The 21088-nt window shown below is 34.9% G+C and overlaps 2 protein-coding genes across 4 annotated transcripts in view; one reads left to right on the plus strand and one right to left on the minus strand.

The window, feature by feature from the left end:
• The window catches only part of fam49a (family with sequence similarity 49 member A), a 30298-nt gene extending 28597 nt beyond the window's left edge, over positions 1-1701 (plus strand). For all 3 annotated transcript variants that reach the window (XM_041064081.1, XM_041064080.1, XM_041064082.1), the window contains exons 10-12: positions 154-280; positions 410-480; positions 571-1701. In XM_041064081.1, coding sequence (XP_040920015.1) covers positions 154-280; positions 410-480; positions 571-634 — 262 coding nt within the window. In that variant the 3' untranslated portion in view covers positions 635-1701. The remainder of the gene's footprint in view (positions 1-153; positions 281-409; positions 481-570) is intronic.
• Positions 1702-3442: 1741 nt separating this feature from the next.
• Positions 3443-6970, minus strand: fbxo16 (F-box protein 16). Its single transcript, XM_041065014.1, has 8 exons — positions 6875-6970; positions 6315-6350; positions 5915-6121; positions 5622-5786; positions 5196-5461; positions 4735-4846; positions 4044-4275; positions 3443-3498 (listed from the first exon to the last, which is right to left on the minus strand). The coding sequence occupies exons 1-8, from the start codon at positions 6968-6970 to the stop codon at positions 3443-3445; spliced, it is 1170 nt and encodes a 389-aa protein (XP_040920948.1).
• Positions 6971-21088: the final 14118 nt, after the last annotated feature.

Raw genomic sequence — 21088 nt, forward strand, 5'->3', positions numbered from 1 at the left:
CAATCATGAGGTTTATTAGAAGCCTTGAAAAAAAAAAAAACCTTAAACAGTTTGTAGATTAAAAGCAAGTCAAGTTTTTTTTTAATCAGTGGCTCTCAGTTTACAAACTCTTTCTTCACCATGTAGGTCTAAATCTCTCTGTTGTGTTTACAGGGAATATTCGAGTCGTTTCAGCAGTGAGGACACGCTCTTGTTTTGCATGAGGGTCATGGTCGGGGTCATCATTCTTTATGACCATGTCCACCCCAACGGCGCCTTCAACAAGTCCTCCAAGATAGACGTAAGACACGCACACATCTGATTTAAGCTGCACGTTTAACGTCACAGCGGCGTGTCAGAGCACAGATCTGTTTTGTGATGCGGCTCTTGGGTTTGTGTGCTCTCGTTCTGATTGTTCGTTTCTTCTCAGATGAAAGGCTGCATAAAAGTCCTGAAGGACCAGCCGGCAGACAACGTAGAAGGCCTCCTGAATGCCCTCAAGTTGGTTACATCCGCTCTGTTTAAATGCTTTTAAATGCTACTGTACAGAATGGCCTACTAATGCATTGTCCATCATTAATGTCTCATCAGATTCACCACAAAACACCTGAATGACGAGTCCACTCCGAAGAACATCCGGACGATGCTCCAGTAATATTTTGCTCTTTCTTTTTTTTTTTTTTTTTAACTATAAACAGATATGAAGAGGATCACTGCTCTGACCTCAAATAAGATGTATATGTTTACATTATTTAAAAAGACTCGATGTTCATACTTGTGTGTATTTGCATAGTCATTCCCTCCAAGTTATTGAAGCCTGCAGAACATGTACCTTGTACTTTGCAAAAAAAATATGAAAGCATCACATGAATTGCCTCTACTGTTAACAGCTGTCAAAGCACAAATGATGGATTTGTCAGCCTTATACTATAACTGAGCTTTGCAAGCAGCACTTGGAAATAAATGAACAAGGAAGCATAAAAAAAATTGTAAACAAATCTTTCATTTGACAATGGATTTAGTTTAGTGTGCAGATTTTTAACTTGGTGTTGAGCTTTGTGTTTTTTCAAACAGTGAAATTAAATTCTGACACAGGTTATATCACAATGACACAATCCTAAAAATCAACATGCATTTAAACAAGTGAAATTATATCGTCCTGTGATTTCACTTGATCTACAAAGACTAAGATTTGATGACAGAATGTGAAATCAGTCAATGTTAAGTGGACATTTCTGTGGCAGTGAAGGGCTAAATACTGAAAGCAGATAAGGGATGATTGGTTTGGTCAGCTGGGAGAAGCATTTGGGTGCTTTTCTCTTTTTATAGTCAGCTGTTGTAATTGTTTTTTCTTTTCAAACTCCAGTCTTGTGCATCTGATAAAATAAATCCACTGTGAACATAAAGACATACTTTGCACATTCAGTAAGATCCAGTGTGTCAAAGTTTGCTTTAACTTAGAGGTTTCGCTGATTGAGAAGGTCGTGATAATGAATCACAAAATCAAATCAACCAACCAAATGTTTTTATTTAATTGTTCTGTGGCAATGCTCTGAATGGTAGCTGTGTGTTTTGCCATGTTTTAAGTGACTTTTTTGTGGCTTTTTTGTTGAACTGAAAATCTGTCTCCCTAAATGAAAGGCCAAAACAAATCTTTGATCCCAAATAAATAATATGCGCTTCTTAAGCGAACAAAATGATTTTTTAAAAACCTTTTCCATTCTTAAAAAAAAAAAAAAAAAAAAAATCATCAGTTTAACCCCTTGGATATGTTCCCAGATGGGTTAATGGAATAATTCACCTTGTCTCCACTAGAGGGACAAATCTGACCAGGTCTGTCCCTGTTCAAAGTGACATTTGAGTTTACGAAACCCTTGTAAACTCTGTTAATTGTCTCCTATACATCAAACTATGCCTAGGATTTGATATAATGTACGCTTCAAAATTTGCCTTAAATTGGACTCGCAAGACTTGAGCCTTCAAACTGCTGCGTGTATGACTGTTGTCACTCATCTTTGCATTTTGCTGTGTTTCTGATATCCTGGCTCATTTTACTAATAATACACCATAGACGATCCTGATGGTCCCTCTGTCCCTCCACGTGCAGTAGCTCCTAACTAAAACAAACCTGTTGTCATGGACAATCTCATCATCCGTGATGGTTTTACATTGTACTCAGTGACATTGTGGTTCACTTTTTCTACACTCTTTATGAAGGTTAATGGATCAGATTGAATTTGTTTCTAAAGCTTCAGCTAATAAATATCTGGATCAGTTGTTAAGACATTTTGGGTAAAAATGTTGTAAAATCACCTACTTTTCCAGAGGAATAACTGAGCAGACTTCTTTAATTTTACCATCTAAGATAAGACTTGAGCTTCACCATCATCACCCCTGTGATCTCACCATACGGACAACGTGTCTGGGGCTTATCATAGAGCACAACATTGTCTTGAAGACAGAACATAAGCTGACAAATTACGGTTTTAACCTGTGAGACCTATAAAGACCATTTTTATTTTTCAGTCACAGCACAGACTTACTTTCATCAGCCACATTTACTGTACACTGTACCATACACACTCCTGCCCTTTGATTAACATGTCAGCATTCGGTTAATTAACATTAAATTAACATCAGGTATCTACCATTCATTTAAGTCCTTTATATTTGATCCTCTTGTAGTTAGTAATATATATACATGTGTGCGTGTGAGCCATACTTTGGATGCAATGTTTTATATGCAATAAGTGAGGTGTACGTATGATACTGATATTTCATATCTGACTGAAGTGGGGGTTTTTTTTTTTTTTTTAATTAAAAAAAAAAAAAAATCACGTCCTCTGTCATGATTGATGTACACAAAGCTTCCCTCTTTGCCCAAGATATGCTACTGTGTGTTGAATGCAAGATGTTGTTTTGAATAATGAGACAAAATCTTTTTTTTTTTTGTCTTAAACTGACAGTTATTGTTTGGAGTTCAAACTCACCTGTTTATATAAATTGCTTTGGCTTTGTACTGCGTTCTGAATGGGATGTGTGGATTGGATAATAAAGGTGGTACCTTTCTTTTACAGACTGTTTCCAATGGCTTATTTACAATTTGTGGCACACAATGTCAGAATAATGATGTGCAAATATCCAAGTCCATCCAGAGCTATTTATATCTAAATAGCTTGCAGAGAAAAATTGTAGTTGTTGAATTCTCTCCGGGTACTCCGGCTTCCTCCCACAATCCCAAAAACATGCATGGGTTAGGTTAACTGGCTACTCTAAATCGCCCGTAGGTGTGAGTGTGTGCGTGTGTGGTTGTCTGTCTTTGTGTGTCAGCCCTGCGATTGACTGGCGACCAGTCCAGGGTGTACCCCGCCTCTCACCCATAGTCACTGACATAGCTACTGACAGCTGATAGCTAGTGTAGTTCTGAAATCTTGCTGATGGGGGCGATATGCTTTACTCTTCATCAGTGTGCATGTGAAGCAGGAACAATCCATGGCTGAACCTCGAACAGTGGTTTACCTGGGATTGATGATGAGTTACACTTCATAAATCAGATCTCTATAGCAGTTCAAAGCAAGTCTACACACTAGATCAAAATCACTCAGCCTCTGAAATAATCTTTACAAACACTAACACAAAGGTGTGTGCTCATATTAAATTGGCTACCTATTAGAAATGTTCCTCTTTGATTTCAGCCCATGGCAATGAAATATTTTTGTGTAAAATAAAGTGAGTACACAGAAATTTTCAGCCTTCTCTTACGTTAACAGTTCAGCCTAACGTACATTTATTAGTGAAAGAAAACCACTCAAATGTATTTAGTGTAAAAACTGAATCAAATCTAAATCTATTTGCTAAATGCATCATACAATTACTTCCTAACCCTTCAGTTACAATACACAGAGTAAAGCATAATTTCTAATAGGGTCACAAACTGCATACACTGACTTTCTTGCAGAATCAGTCTTTTTTTTTTAACCCATAATTTGTCCTGAATGCATTTCTTGCTGTGTGGTTACATCATATATTCAGCCCAGAGCAGTGGAAGTGCGGTGATTACTTACTGGGTGAGCTCCGGTGTGAGCGCTGGGATGCCCTGAGCGCCTCCATGCTCAGCTGGGGCACCGCAGACCTCACCGGCCCCGGACGGATCCCAGCGTTCCACTGGGCCAAGTGCAGCAGGCTCTTGGTGGTCTCTTTGGTGACGGGGTAGTCGTTACTCTGAGATGCCCACTGAGGTCGGGTTTGGGTCTGATGAGGAGGATGTTGGGTTCTGCAGTTGGAACTGAGGAACATCTGAAGAAGGAGGAATACAAACGTTCTTAGAGAACTAGGGTTACCTTGATAACCACGTGTTCAGAGAAAAAAAAAATATAGCCTACTGGGTATTGTTATATTTCACAGTGGTTCCTGTACCCAGGCATTAAAACAAATGAATGATGATTTCACTGAAGTCTGAATATTAAATGCCATGGTGTCCTCTATCTCACCCTTTCCTCCCCTTCTCCTTCCACAAACCCCATTATCAGCATAATTTGGTTTCCCCCCGTCACCTCCGTCTCTGAGCAGCTTATCATTAACATGTATTTTGGTGTAAACGCTGCTCCATAATGCATGATGCCTGCTGGTTTCACAGTCTCCAGAGACCCTTCCGTGTTTATCGCCCCCCCCTCCACCCCCTCCCCTTTGATTCAGACAAGGAGGTCACAGTCACAGTGAGGGTATGGCTGTGATGATGAATGCACCGTGGTTTACCAGAGATTTGGCTTTGCGGAGTTTGTAATTTGCCTCAGACAGCGTTTTCTTGCTTCCGTCGTCTGGCTTCAATGTGTTACTACGGCAGGTGGTGGCTGCGCTTTTCGTCTGCCTGCAGAGAGACGACTGAGTCAGTGAGCAGAAATAACACTTCAGTGGATCTGTATTATGTAAGTATATAAAATATGTTGAAAATTAAAATATTATGTATCTTAAAACATCTTTATCTCTATCTCTTCATCTGCTATGTGATTTTATTTTCTACTGTACTGTTTTATTGGTGGTGACTTTTTTTTTTTTTGATGCCAAATTGTTTCTGTGCCTTGTCAGTGATCAGTACAAATTTAATTGCAAATGTTTTAATTCTAAAGAACTGGTTCCTGATGTTATCTCTAAATCACATCATATCACTATAATGTGCTTCATTGTGGTAACTTTCTGCCTGCTGCCCACAGTCTTACGCTGCCATGGCCTGTTTGACTGTGTCCAGGTTGTCTAGGTAGTTAAAGCGCAGTGTGTCTTTGGGATGTCTGTCAGAATCTCTCCATGGAGGCAGAGCATTTGGCTGCTTCTCCTTTATTAATCCAGTCCTGAGGCTGCTTCTAACTCGCTGTTTAGTGGACACTGGATGCTCGTCGGTGAGGAGGGGCGGTGCTAACAGATCTTCATGTGTAGTGCTGGTCGTGGCTGCATCTGGAATCGCAAACTGCTGCTGGGACCAAGCAGCCTGGAGGTGGGAAAAAGACTTTGCATGAACATTTTATCACTGCATTGTAATGTAGTTTTACTGTAACATCAGTTTGTTCTGCTTTATTCAGATCCTGTTTATTTGAGAATATAATAATACCAACCGAAGGATGAGATTGTTCTGCATCTGGTCTCCTGACCTGCAGTGGGGTGAGTCGCAGCTCCTGCACAGTTTGGATGTAGTACCTCTTCCAGACGCCCTGCTCAAACGGTGTGGGGGAGAAATTGATGCACCAGCCGAACCTCAGACACTTGGGCATCCACAGCTGGTCCAGCTCCACAATGCTCTTCCAGTGCCAGCTCACCTGCCCACAGCAACAAAAAAAGGGTCCAGAATGTTTTATAAAGCACAATCTACAGTTGGCTTAGTGATTGTTGGGTCATCTATGTTAAGAACCCTACTACAGGTCGATAATATGTTCAGTGCACGTACCTGTGCACATCGACATAGGCTGCGGGGGTCCAGGAAGGAGAAGATGTAGAGGCAGAGGGCTCGGGGCAGCAGGCAGGTGAAGTCTGCAGCCTGCAGGGGGAGCTGTCTGCTCACACTCAGACTCAGGAACTTCAGCTGCTCCAGCGAACAGCTCAGTACAAAATCCTGCAGCACTGCCCTCCTCTGACTGTCAGACCACTTGTCAAACTGATGAGGACATGAAAGACTGTGTTTCACATGCACTGACTCAATTTAATTGATTAACAGATTCAAAATGGGCTCCACAGAGCACAAAGAGTGGTTTCTAACAGCCTGTTATTTGTGTGAGACTCACAGCTCCCACTGCGCTTCCATCCATCAGTGCATTTAGTGTATCTCCATTTATGTGATTTAAACTTACCCACTTTGCCAGAAGGCTTCGTCTCTCTTCAAACACCTGAGGAAAAGGAGAACACTGAAAAATTAAACTGCTTATTAGAAATAACATAAGGAATAACTACATTCAATGAGAAGAATCTTGTATTATCAGAATAAATGATTTCCAGAACCTTGGACCAAACTTCAAACTATAGGTGCACAAGGCCTGTTTTTGAAAATCATACTGGCACAAACTGAAGCATGTCTGAGAGCAAATCTGTGCCTCATTACTGCTTAAAAACCTTGTGACTCCAGTTTTAGAGAGGGTCAGGGCTTAACTCGACTTAATACTCCACAAATGATTTGAATGCAGTAAGAAAATTCAAAAACATTTAGGCTCATCTTAAAAACCTGTCCAAATGCATGGCTAACAGTAAACTGGTTTTCATCTGATGGTCATAGTTCATATGAGGATGTAATTAAAGTAATAAGTAAGAACTTATAAATATATGTAACTAAGTAAATAATGTGTTATGGTTTGCAAATATCCCTCATATATCCTTTATTTGTTAAAACGCTCCAGGACAGATGAACTGATCTGACCTTGCTGTTTGCCAGAGGATGGTTCAGAGGAGTCCAGGCGCTCAGTTTTGTCTGCATCTTGGCACAGTTTGCAGAGGACCTTGGTGCATGTGGCATCTCTGGGTAACAGCCAGGTACAGGTGATGTGCTAAAATACACAACAATGAAACATCACTCTTGTGTTTGATACTTTCTGTGCACATTTTTGATTGTGTGCAGCTTATTTCTACCATTTCCCACCATGGTTTACAATAGAGCTATGCTACCTTACACCATCTGCCAGAGCACTTTAAAACTTTTACAGTATAAAGTTGTACAACATACCACCTTTTATCACAAGTCTTATAAATAACGCCAGATGATAATGTTGGCACCTTGTCAGATGTTTTTCTATAAATGTTTCTCTGACATTATGTTCTTCTCCACTGTTACCTACTAAACAAATCATTCTCCATCTTTTACTCTGTATCTTATAAAAATAAATGTTAAAAGCATAAGGATTCCAAAGTGAAAACGGCAAAAGTCCAACCTGACACTCACACACACTTAAAGCTGCAGTGTTATATGTGTGAACAGGACACTGCTGCTCAGCACTGCACAACACACTCCTCTGGTATTTAACTCACCATCAGTTCTCCTCGGCTGGCAGTAAGAAATAAATCCAACTCCTAAACACACTTTCTGTTTACGTGCATACTCCTGAAGGCCTTTGTGTCTGTACACCCAACTCTTCTTCTCTTCTTCTTTCCACTTCCCTGTGCACAGTTTACTTGTTTCCATAGTGACACTGAGAGCATTCTCCTTACGCAGACTGGCCTTCACAGCCTGTCACACACGGGGGGTGCTGCAAAGCAAACTATGGTGGAGTGTGGAGGCTTCAGTGGCTCTGATGATGACAAATGTAGTGCAGAAGGCCTGACACTGCAATCACTATAGAGACCATCTACCTCTGACACACTGATACTGCAAAGACAATATGTTTCACAGCTTGTTACTTCTATGTACGTATATATCTATGTGGACACTAAGAATATATTTTGGACACAGGAAATAAATAATCTACATGCACAGATACTGTGGGTCAACCTTCAAAATGTCAAAACGTATTTTAAAACATTAAATATATGTAACACGCATATATTTAAACTTCACATGATTATTATCAGTAGTAGTAGTTGCAGAAGTAGCTGAAGCAGTTGTATTGTAGGTCCCACATAAACGGACTTGTTTAAATAGCCTAATGTAGGCGCTGGCTCAGTGTGTTTCCGTGCAATAATGCGCCCGTTGTATCGGTTAGGTTAGAACCGCTGATGAGGGGTCACCAACAAAACGTTCAACTACAACCCAACAATCAATCCCACCAGTCAGAGAAGTTTTTTCATTCAAAAGCAGAAAGCGTGCTCGTGCTCGGTAGTGGTGTGTCGGTCACGAATGAAACGGCTCTGAGAAGCGAACGACGGGAGCTGGCTCCTGATTAGGAGCCGTTTTGTTTTGTTTTTTTTCTCTCTCTTTTTTCTTAAACCCACACGTGATTGATCAATATTTGTTTGCGGCCTGTGTTTGCGCTGAGTAGAGGGGGGAGGGGCGGTAGTTACACTCGCAGCAGCAGTAGCACATGAACAGGAGAGCAGGAGGGGAAGAGAGATAGAGAGCCAGGGGCTACAAGAAAAGACAACATCGACGCATGAGAAAGGTAAAGTTAAGAAAACGAGTGACACCAGGAAAAGAAGCAAAATCTGGAACCATTTCAATTATATTGATAATACAAAAGAAGAGTGTAGAGTCTGCAAGAAAAGAATTTCATATAGAGCTGGCTTTAAAAACAACCTGCACAGGCACCTGAGAATTGTTTGCTTGTTTAAAATTTGTTTAAAAGAAAAAAGCTTAAGTTTAATATTGTTAAAAATTGAATTATAAATAATTGGTTTTTGTATTTTTTATAGTTTATTTTTTATGTGGAGTAAATGAAGCAAAAAAAAGTCAAAATTTTTTTTCACTTCAAATTGTCATAAAAAACATCATAGTATAGTAAGGCATCAAAATCGGCCAAAAAAAGTCATACTTTAGTATGACCTCAAAATGTCATAAAAAATGTCATAGTATAGTAAGGCATCAAAATCGGCCAAAAAAAGTCAAAAATTTTTTTCACCTCAAAATGTCATAAAAAACGTCATAGTATAGTAAGGCATCAAAATTGGCCAAAAAAAGTCAAAAAAAATTTTCACCTCCAAATGTCATAAAAAACGTCATAGTATAGTAAGGCATCAAAATCGGCAAAAAAAGTCATACTTTAATATGACCTCAAAATGTCATAAAAAACATCATAATATAGTAAGGCATCAAAATCGGCAAAAAAAAGTCAAAATTTTTTTTCACTTCAAATTGTCATAAAAAACATCATAGTATGGTAAGGCATCAAAATCGGCCAAAAAAAGTCATACTTTAGTATGACCTCAAAATGTCATAAAAAACGTCATAGTATAGTAAGGCATCAAAATCGGCCAAAAAAAGTCAAAAAAAATTTTCACCTCCAAATGTCATAAAAAACGTCATAGTATAGTAAGGCATCAAAATGTCATAAAAAACGTCATAGTATAGTAAGACATCAAAATCGACCAAAAAAAGTCATACTTTAGTATGACCTCAAAATCTGCCAAAAATCGTCATAGTATAGTAAGGCATCAAAATCGGCCAAAAAAAAAGTCAAAAGTTTTTTTCACCTCAAAATGTCATAAAAAACATCATAGTATAGTAAGGCATCAAAATCGGCCAAAAATCGTCATAGTATAGTATGGCATCAAAATCGGCCAAAAAAAGTCAAAAGTTTTTTTCACCTCAAAATGTCATAAAAAACATCATAGTATAGTAAGGCATCAAAATCGGCCAAAAAAAGTCATACTTCAGTATGACCTCAAAATTTCATAAAAAAACGTCATAGTATAGTAAGGCATCAAAATGTCATAAAAAACGTCATAGTATAGTAAGACATCAAAATCGACCAAAAAAAGTCATACTTTAGTATGACCTCAAAATCTGCCAAAAATCGTCATAGTATAGTAAGGCATCAAAATCGGCCAAAAAAAAGTCAAAAGTTTTTTTCACCTCAAAATGTCATAAAAAACATCATAGTATAGTAAGGCATCAAAATCGGCCAAAAATCGTCATGGTATAGTATGGCATCAAAATCGGCCAAAAAAAGTCAAAAGTTTTTTTCACCTCAAAATGTCATAAAAAACATCATAGTATAGTAAGGCATCAAAATCGGCCAAAAATCGTCATGGTATAGTAAGGCATCAAAATCGGCCAAAAAGTCATACTTCAGTATGACCTCAAAATTTCATAAAAAAAGGTCATAGTATAGTATAGTAAGGCATCAAAATCGACCAAAAAAAGTCATACTTTAGTATGACCTCAAAATGTCATAAAAAACGTCATAGAATAGTAAGGCATCAAAATCGGCCAAAAAAAGTCATACTTTAGTATGACCTCAAAATGTCATAAAAAACGTTATAGTATAGTGAGGCATCAAAATCGGCCAAAAAAAGTCATACTTTAGTATGACCTCAAAATGTCATAAAAACGTCATAGTATAGTAAGGCGTTTTTTTCGGCCAAAAAAAGTCACAATTTTTTTTGACCTCAAAATGTCATAAAAAACGTCATAGTATAGTAAGGCGTTTTTTTTTGCCAAAAAAAGTCAATTTTTTTTTGGGCCTCAAAATGTCATAAAAAACGTCATAGTATAGTAAGGCGTCAAAATCGGCCAAAAAAAGTCAAAAGTTTTTTTGACCTCAAAATGTCATGAAAAACGTCATAGTATAGTAAGGCGTTTTTTTTTTCGGCCAAAAAAAGTCACAATTTTTTTTGACCTCAAGATGTCATAAAAAACGTCATAGTATATTATGGCGCTTTTTTCGAGCAAAAAAAGTCAAAATTTTTTTCGACCTCAAAATGTCATAAAAAACGTCATAGTATAGTATGGCGTTTTTTTCGGGCAAAAAAAGTCAACATTTTTTTCGGCCTCAAAAAGTCATAAAAAACGTCATAGTATAGTATGGCGTTTTTTTCGGCCAAAAAAAGTCAAAAAATTTTTCGGCCTCAAAATGTCATAAAACCTCATAAAAAACGTCATAGTATAGTATGGCATTTTTTTCGGGCAAAAAAAGTCAACATTTTTTTCGACCTCCAAAAGTCATAAAAAACGTCATAGTATAGTATGGCGTTTTTTTCGGCCAAAAAAAGTCAACATTTTTTTCGGCCTCAAAATGTCATAAAAAACGTCATAGTATAGTATGGCGTTTTTTTCGGCCAAAAAAAGTCAAAATTTTTTTCGACCTCAAAATGTCATAAAAACTCATAAAAAACGTCATAGTATAGTATGGCGTTTTTTTCGGCCAAAAAAAGTCAACATTTTTTTCGACCTCCAAAAGTCATAAAAAACGTCATAGTATAGTATGGCGTTTTTTTCGGGCAAAAAAAGTCACAATTTTTTTCGACCACCAACAGTCATAAAAACTCATAAAAAACGTCATAGTATAGTATGGCGTTTTTTTCGGGCAAAAAAAGTAAACATTTTTTTCGACCTCCAAAAGTCATAAAAAACGTCATAGTATAGTATGGCGTTTTTTTCGGCCAAAAAAAGTCAAAATTTTTTTCGACCTCAAAATGTCATAAAAACTCATAAAAAACATCATAGTATAGTATGGTGTTTTTTTCGGGCAAAAAAAGTCAACATTTTTTTCGACCTCCAAAAGTCATAAAAAACGTCATAGTATAGTATGGCGTTTTTTTCGGGCAAAAAAAGTCACAATTTTTTTCGACCACCAACAGTCATAAAAACTCATAAAAAACGTCATAGTATAGTATGGTGTTTTTTTCGGCCAAAAAAAGTCAAAATTTTTTTCGGCCTCAAAATGTCATAAAAAAGGTCATAGTATAGTATGGCGTTTTTTTCGGGCAAAAAAAGTCACAATTTTTTTCGACCACCAAAAGTCATAAAAACTCATAAAAAACGTCATATTATAGTAAGGCGTTTTTTTCGGGCAAAAAAAGTCAAAATTTTTTTCGACCTCCAAAAGTCATAAAAAACGTCATAGTATAGTATGGCGTTTTTTTCGGCCAAAAAAAGTCAAAATTTTTTTCGACCTCAAAATGTCATAAAAACTCATAAAAAACGTCATAGTATAGTATGGCATTTTTTTCAGGCAAAAAAAGTCAACATTTTTTTCGACCTCCAAAAGTCATAAAAAACGTCATAGTATAGTATGGCGTTTTTTTCGGGCAAAAAAAGTCACAATTTTTTTCGACCACCAACAGTCATAAAAACTCATAAAAAACGTCATAGTATAGTATGGCGTTTTTTTCGGCCAAAAAAAGTCAACATTTTTTTTGACCTCCAAAAGTCATAAAAAACGTCATAGTATAGTATGGCGTTTTTTTCGGCCAAAAAAAGTCCAAATTTTTTTCGGCCTCAAAATGTCATAAAAAAGGTCATAGTATAGTATGGCGTTTTTTTCGGGCAAAAAAAGTCACAATTTTTTTCGACCTCAAAATGTCATAAAAACTCATAAAAAACGTCATAGTATAGTATGGCGTTTTATTCGGCCAAAAAAAGTCAAAATTTATTTCGGCCTCAAAATGTCATAAAAAAGGTCATAGTATAGTATGTCGTTTTTTTTCGGGCAAAAAAAGTCAACTTTTTTTCGGCCTCAAAATGTCATAAAAAAGGTCATAGTATAGTATGTCGTTTTTTTCGGGCAAAAAAAGTCAAAAAATTTTTCGTCCTCAAAATGTCATAAAAAACGTCATAGTATAGTATGGTCATAAAAAAGGTCATAGTATAGTATGTCGTTTTTTTCGGGCAAAAAAAGTCAAAAAATTTTTCGTCCTCAAAATGTCATAAAAAACGTCATAGTATAGTATGGCGTTTTTTTCGGGCAAAAAAAGTCAAAAATTTTTTCGACCTCCAAAAGTCATAAAAAACGTCATAGTATAGTATGGCGTTTTTTTCGGCCAAAAAAAGTCAACATTTTTTTTGACCTCCAAAAGTCATAAAAAACGTCATAGTATAGTATGGCGTTTTTTTCGGCCAAAAAAAGTCAAAATTTTTTTCGTCCTCAAAATGTCATAAAAACTCATAAAAAACGTCATAGTATAGTATGGCGTTTTTTTCAGCCAAAAAAAGTCAAAATTTATTTCGACCTCCAAAAGTCATAAAAAACGTCATAGTATAGTATGGCGTTTTTTTCGGGCAAAAAAAGTCACAAATTTTCTCGGCCTCAAAATGTCATAAAAAACGTCATAGTATAGTATGGCGTTTTTTTCGGGCAAAAAAAGTCAAAATTTTTTTCGACCTCCAAAAGTCATAAAAAATGTCATAGTATAGTATGGCGTTTTTTTCGGCCAAAAAAAGTCAACATTTTTTTCGACCTCCAAAAGTCATAAAAAACGTCATAGTATAGTATGGCGTTTTTTTCGGCCAAAAAAAGTCAACATTTTTTTCGACCTCCAAAAGTCATAAAAAACGTCATAGTATAGTATGGCGTTTTTTTCGGCCAAAAAAAGTCAACATTTTTTTCGACCTCCAAAAGTCATAAAAAACGTCATAGTATAGTATGGCGTTTTTTTCGGCCAAAAAAAGTCAACATTTTTTTCGACCTCCAAAAGTCATAAAAAACGTCATAGTATAGTATGGCGTTTTTTTCTGGCAAAAAAAGTCAAAATTTATTTCGACCTCCAAAAGTCATAAAAAACGTCATAGTATAGTATGGCGTTTTTTTCTGGCAAAAAAAGTCACAAATTTATTTCGACCTCCAAAAGTCATAAAAAACGTCATAGTATAGTATGGCGTTTTTTTCTGGCAAAAAAAGTCACAAATTTTCTCGGCCTCAAAATGTCATAAAAAACGTCATAGTATAGTATGGCGTTTTTTTCGGGCAAAAAAAGTCAACATTTTTTTCGACCTCCAAAAGTCATAAAAAACGTCATAGTATAGTATGGCGTTTTTTTCGGCCAAAAAAAGTCAAAATTTTTTTCGACCTCCAAAAGTCATAAAAAATGTCATAGTATAGTATGGCGTTTTTTTCGGGCAAAAAAAGTCACAATTTTTTTCGACCTCAAAATGTCATAAAAACTCATAAAAAACGTCATAGTATAGCGTTTTTTTCGGCCAAAAAAAGTCAACATTTTTTTCGACCTCCAAAAGTCATAAAAAACGTCATAGTATAGTATGGCGTTTTTTTCGGGCAAAAAAATCAAAAATTTTTTCGACCTCCAAAAGTCATAAAAAACGTCATAGTATAGTAAGGCGTTTTTTTCGGGCAAAAAAAGTCAAAATTTTTTTCGACCTCCAAAAGTCATAAAAAACGTCATAGTATAGTATGGCGTTTTTTTCGGCCAAAAAAAGTCAAAATTTTTTTCGACCTCCAAAAGCCATAAAAAATGTCATAGTATAGTATGGCGTTTTTTTTCGGGCAAAAAAAGTCAACATTTTTTTCGACCTCAAAATGTCATAAAAACTCATAAAAAAACGTCATAGTATAGTATGGCATTTTTTTCGGGCAAAAAAAGTCAACTTTTTTCGACCTCCAAAAGTCATAAAAAACGTCATAGTATAGTATGGCGTTTTTTTCGGCCAAAAAAAGTCAACATTTCTTTCGGGCTCAAAATGTCATAAAAAAGGTCATAGTATAGTATGTCGTTTTTTTCGGGCAAAAAAAGTCACAATTTTTTTCGACCACCAAAAGTCATAAAAACTCATAAAAAACGTCATATTATAGTATGGCGTTTTTTTCGGGCAAAAAAAGTCAAAAAATTTTTCGGCCTCAAAATGTCATAAAATCGTCATAGTATAGTATGGCGTTTTTTTCGGGCAAAAAAAGTCAAAATTTTTTTCGGCCTCAAAATGTCATAAAAACTCATAAAAAACGTCATAGTATAGTATGGCGTTTTTTTTCGGCCAAAAAAAGTCAACATTTTTTTCGACCTCCAAAAGTCATAAAAAACGTCATAGTATAGTATGGCGTTTTTTTCGGCCAAAAAAAGTCAAAAAATTTTTCGACCTCAAAATGTCATAAAAACTCATAAAAAACGTCATAGTATAGTATGGCGTTTTTTTCGGCCAAAAAAAGTCAACATTTTTTTCGACCTCCAAAAGTCATAAAAAACGTCATAGTATAGTATGGCGTTTTTTTCGGCCAAAAAAAAACCAACATTTTTTTCGACCTCCAAAAGTCATAAAAAACGTCATAGTATAATATGGCGTTTTTTTCGGGCAAAAAAAGTCAACATTTTTTTCGACCTCCAAAAGTCATAAAAAACGTCATAGTATAGTATGGCGTTTTTTTCGGGCAAAAAAAGTCAAAATTTTTTTCGACCACCAAAAGTCATAAAAACTCATAAAAAACGTCATAGTATAGTATGGCGTTTTTTTCGGCCAAAAAAAGTCAACATTTCTTTCGGCCTCAAAATGTCATAAAAAAGGTCATAGTATAGTATGTCGTTTTTTTCGGGCAAAAAAAGTCACAATTTTTTTCGACCACCAAAAGTCATAAAAACTCATAAAAAACGTCATATTATAGTATGGCGTTTTTTTCGGGCAAAAAAAGTCAAAATTTTTTTCGACCTCAAAATGTCATAAAAACTCATAAAAAACGTCATAGTATAGTATGGCATTTTTTTCGGGCAAAAAAAGTTAACTTTTTTTCGACCTCCAAAAGTCATAAAAAACGTTATAGTATAGTATGGCGTTTTTTTCGGCCAAAAAAAGTCAAAATTTTTTTCGACCTCCAAAAGCCATAAAAAATGTCATAGTATAGTATGGCGTTTTTTTTCGGGCAAAAAAAGTCAAAATTTTTTTCGACCTCAAAATGTCATAAAAACTCATAAAAAAACGTCATAGTATAGTATGGCATTTTTTTCGGGCAAAAAAAGTCAACTTTTTTCGACCTCCAAAAGTCATAAAAAACGTCATAGTATAGTATGGCGTTTTTTTCGGCCAAAAAAAGTCAAAATTTTTTTTGACCTCCAAAAGCCATAAAAAATGTCATAGTATAGTATGGCGTTTTTTTTCGGGCAAAAAAAGTCAAAATTTTTTTCGACCTCAAAATGTCATAAAAACTCATAAAAAAACGTCATAGTATAGTATGGCATTTTTTTCGGGCAAAAAAAGTCAACTTTTTTCGACCTCCAAAAGTCATAAAAAACGTCATAGTATAGTATGGCGTTTTTTTCGGCCAAAAAAAGTCAAAATTTTTTTCGACCTCCAAAAGCCATAAAAAATGTCATAGTATAGTATGGCGTTTTTTTTCAGGCAAAAAAAGTCAAAATTTTTTTCGACCTCAAAATGTCATAAAAACTCATAAAAAAACGTCATAGTATAGTATGGCATTTTTTTCGGGCAAAAAAAGTCAACTTTTTTCGACCTCCAAAAGTCATAAAAAACGTCATAGTATAGTATGGCGTTTTTTTCGGCCAAAAAAAGTCAACATTTCTTTCGGGCTCAAAATGTCATAAAAAAGGTCATAGTATAGTATGGCGTTTTTTTTCGGGCAAAAAAAGTCACAATTTTTTTCGACCACCAAAAGTCATAAAAACTCATAAAAAACGTCATAGTATAGTATGGCGTTTTTTTCGGGCAAAAAAAGTCAACTTTTTTCGACCTCCAAAAGTCATAAAAAACGTCATAGTATAGTATGGCGTTTTTTTCGGCCAAAAAAAGTCAAAATTTTTTTCGACCTCCAAAAGCCATAAAAAATGTCATAGTATAGTATGGCGTTTTTTTTCGGGCAAAAAAAGTCAAAATTTTTTTCGACCTCAAAATGTCATAAAAACTCATAAAAAAACGTCATAGTATAGTATGGCATTTTTTTCGGGCAAAAAAAGTCAACTTTTTTCGACCTCCAAAAGTCATAAAAAACGTCATAGTATAGTATGGCGTTTTTTTCGGCCAAAAAAAGTCAACATTTCTTTCGGCCTCAAAATGTCATAAAAAAGGTCATAGTATAGTATGTCGTTTTTTTCGGGCAAAAAAAGTCACAATTTTTTTCGACCACCAAAAGTCATAAAAACTCATAAAAAACGTCATATTATAGTATGGCGTTTTTTTCGGGCAAAAAAAGTCAAAAATTTTTTCGACCTCAAAATGTCATAAAAACTCATAAAAAACGTCATAGTATAGTATGGCATTTTTTTCGGGCAAAAAAAGTTAACTTTTTTTCGACCTCCAAAAGTCATAAAAAACGTCATAGTATAGTATGGCGTTTTTTTCGGCCAAAAAAAGTCAAATTTTTTTTCGACCTCCAAAAGCCATAAAAAATGTCATAGTATAGTATGGCGTTTTTTTTCGGGCAAAAAAAGTCAAAATTTTTTTCGACCTCAAAATGTCATAAAAACTCATAAAAAAACGTCATAGTATAGTATGGCATTTTTTTCGGGCAAAAAAAGTCAACTTTTTTCGACCTCCAAAAGTCATAAAAAACGTCATAGTATAGTATGGCGTTTTTTTCGGCCAAAAAAAGTCAAAATTTTTTTCGACCTCCAAAAGCCATAAAAAATGTCATAGTATAGTATGGCGTTTTTTTTCGGGCAAAAAAAGTCAAAATTTTTTTCGACCTCAAAATGTCATAAAAACTCATAAAAAAACGTCATAGTATAGTATGGCATTTTTTTCGGGCAAAAAAAGTCAACATTATTTTCGACCTCCAAAAGTCATAAAAAACGTCATAGTATAGTATGGCGTTTTTTTCGGCCAAAAAAAGTCAACATTTCTTTCGGGCTCAAAATGTCATAAAAAAGGTCATAGTATAGTATGTCGTTTTTTTCGGGCAAAAAAAGTCAAAATTTTTTTCGACCTCCAAAAGTCATAAAAAACGTCATAGTATAGTATGGCGTTTTTTTCGGCCAAAAAAAGTCAACATTTTTTTCGACCTCCAAAAGTCATAAAAAACGTCATAGTATAGTATGGCGTTTTTTTCGGCCAAAATAAGTCAAAATTTTTTTCGACCTCAAAATGTCATAAAAACTCATAAAAAACGTCATAGTATAGTATGGCGTTTTTTTCTGCCAAAAAAAGTCAAAATTTATTTCGACCTCCAAAAGTCATAAAAAACGTCATAGTATAGTATGGCGTTTTTTTCGGGCAAATAAGTCACAAATTTTCTCGGCCTCAAAATGTCATAAAAAACGTCATAGTATAGTATGGCGTTTTTTTCGGGCAAAAAAAGTCAAAATTTTTTTAGACCACCAACACTCATAAAAACTCATAAAAAACGTCATAGTATAGTATGGCGTTTTTTTCGGGCAAAAAAAGTCACAAATTTTCTCGGCCTCAAAATGTCATAAAAAACGTCATAGTATAGTATGGCGTTTTTTTCGGGCAAAAAAAGTCAACATTTTTTTCGACCTCCAAAAGTCATAAAAAACGTCATAGTATAGTATGGCGTTTTTTTCGGGCAAAAAAAGTCAAAATTTTTTTAGACCACCAACAGTCATAAAAACTCATAAAAAACGTCATAGTATAGTATGGCGTTTTTTTCGGGCAAAAAAAGTCAATATTTTTTTCGACCTCCAAAAGTCATAAAAAACGTCATAGTATAGCATGGCGTTTTTTTCGGGCAAAAAAAGTCAAAATTTTTTTAGACCACCAACAGTCATAAAAACTCATAAAAAACGTCATAGTATAGTATGGCGTTTTTTTCGGCCAAAAAAAGTCAACATTTTTTTCGACCTCCAAAAGTCATAAAAACTCATAAAAAACGTCATAGTATAGTATGGCGTTTTTTTCGGGCAAAAAAAGTCACAAATTTTCTCGGCCTCAAAATGTCATAAAAAACGTCATAGTATAGTATGGCGTTTTTTTCGGGCAAAAAAAGTCAACATTTTTTTCGACCTCCAAAAGTCATAAAAAACGTCATAGTATAGTATGGCGTTTTTTTCGGGCAAAAAAAGTCAAAATTTTTTTAGACCACCAACAGTCATAAAAACTCATAAAAAACGTCATAGTATAGTATGGCGTTTTTTTCGGGCAAAAAAAGTCAATATTTTTTTCGACCTCCAAAAGTCATAAAAAACGTCATAGTATAGCATGGCGTTTTTTTCGGGCAAAAAAAGTCAAAATTTTTTTAGACCACCAACAGTCATAAAAACTCATAAAAAACGTCATAGTATAGTATGGCGTTTTTTTCGGGCAAAAAAAGTCACAAATTTTCTCGGCCTCAAAATGTCATAAAAAACGTCATAGTATAGTATGGCGTTTTTTTCGGCCAAAAAAAGTCAACATTTTTTTCGACCTCCAAAAGTCATAAAAAACGTCATAGTATAGTATGGCCTTTTTTTCGGCCAAAAAAAGTCAAAATTTATTTCGACCTCAAAATGTCATAAAAACTCATAAAAAACGTCATAGTATAGTATGGCGTTTTTTTCGGGCAAAAAAAGTCAAAATTTTTTTCGACCTCCAAAAGTCATAAAAAACGTCATAGTATAGTATGGCGTTTTTTTCTGGCAAAAAAAGTCACAAATTTTCTCGGCCTCAAAATGTCATAAAAAACGTCATAGTATAGTATGGCATTTTTTTCGGGCAAAAACGTCATAGTATAGTATGTCGTTTTTTTCGGGCAAAAAAAGTCACAATTTTTTTCGACCACCAAAAGTCATAAAAACTCATAAGAAACGTCATAGTATAGTATGGCGTTTTTTTCGGGCAAAAAAAGTCAATATTTTTTTCGACCTCCAAAAGTCATAAAAAACGTCATAGTATAGTATGGCGTTTTTTTCGGGCAAAAAAAGTCAAAATTTTTTTAGACCACCAACAGTCATAAAAACTCATAAAAAACGTCATAGTATAGTATGGCGTTTTTTTCGGGCAAAAAAAGTCACAATTTTTTTCGACCACCAAAAGTCATAAAAACTCTTAAAAAACGTCATAGTATAGTATGGCGTTTTTTTCGGCCAAAAAAAGTCAAAATTTTTTTCGACCTCAAAATGTCATAAAAACTCATAAAAAACGTCATAGTATAGTATGGCGTTTTTTTCGGCCAAAAAAAGTCAACATTTTTTTCGACCTCCAAAAGTCATAAAAAACGTCATAGTATAGTATGGCGTTTTTTTCGGCCAAAAAAAGTCAACATTTTTTTCGACCTCCAAAAGTCATAAAAAACGTCATAGTATAGTATGGCGTTTTTTTCGGGCAAAAAAAGTCAACATTTTTTTCGACCTCCAAAAGTCATAAAAAACGTCATAGTATAGTATGGCGTTTTTTTCGGGCAAAAAAAGTCAACATTTTTTTAGACCACCAACAGTCATAAAAACTCATAAAAAACGTCATAGTATAGTATGGCGTTTTTTTCGGGCAAAAAAAGTCAATATTTTTTTCGACCTCCAAAAGTCATAAAAAACGTCATAGTATAGTATGGCGTTTTTTTCGGGCAAAAAAAGTCAAAATTTTTTTAGACCACCAACAGTCATAAAAACTCATAAAAAACGTCATAGTATAGTATGGCGTTTTTTTCGGGCAAAAAAAGTCACAAATTTTCACGGCCTCAAAATGTCATAAAAAACGTCATAGTATAGTATGGCGTTTTTTTCGGGCAAAAAAAGTCAACATTTTTTTCGACCTCCAAAAGTCATAAAAAACGTCATAGTATAGTATGGCCTTTTTTCGGCCAAAAAAAGTCAAAATTTATTTCGACCTCAAAATGTCATAAAAACTCATAAAAAACGTCATAGTATAGTATGGCGTTTTTTTCGGCCAAAAAAAGTCAAAATTTTTTTCGACCTCCAAAAGTCATAAAAAACGTCATAGTATAGTATGGCGTTTTTTTCGGGCAAAAAAAGTCAAAATTTATTTCGACCTCCAAAAGTCATAAAAAACGTCATAGTATAGTATGGTGTTTTTTTCTGGCAAAAAAAGTCACAAATTTTCTCGGCCTCAAAATGTCATAAAAAACGTCATAGTATAGTATGGCATTTTTTTCGGGCAAAAACGTCATAGTATAGTATGGCGTTTTTTTCGGGCAAAAAAAGTCAGAATTTTTTTCGACCACCAAAAGTCATAAAAACTCATAAAAAACGTCATAGTATAGTATGGCGTTTTTTTCGGGCAAAAAAAGTCACAAATTTTCTCGGCCTCAAAATGTCATAAAAAACGTCATAGTATAGTATGGCGTTTTTTTTTGGGCAAAAAAAGTAAAAAAATTTTTCGACCTCAAAATGTCATAAAAACTCATTAAAAACGTCATAG

This window comes from Toxotes jaculatrix, chromosome 19, assembly GCF_017976425.1.
Source record: "Toxotes jaculatrix isolate fToxJac2 chromosome 19, fToxJac2.pri, whole genome shotgun sequence".
NCBI classification, from domain to species: domain Eukaryota; kingdom Metazoa; phylum Chordata; class Actinopteri; family Toxotidae; genus Toxotes; species Toxotes jaculatrix.

Bases quoted from the DNA above. Each gene is read 5' to 3' on its own strand.
- fbxo16 (XM_041065014.1), bottom strand. From the start codon at position 6,970: ATGCCACATGCACCAAGGTCCTCTGCAAACTGTGCCAAGATGCAGACA. The intron at 6,122-6,314 runs GTAAGTTTAAAT...TGTCCTCATCAG, and splicing joins GAAGCCTTCTGGCAAAGTGG to TTTGACAAGTGGTCTGACAG. The intron at 4,847-5,195 runs GTAAGACTGTGG...GTCTCTCTGCAG, and splicing joins GTCAAACAGGCCATGGCAGC to GCAGACGAAAAGCGCAGCCA.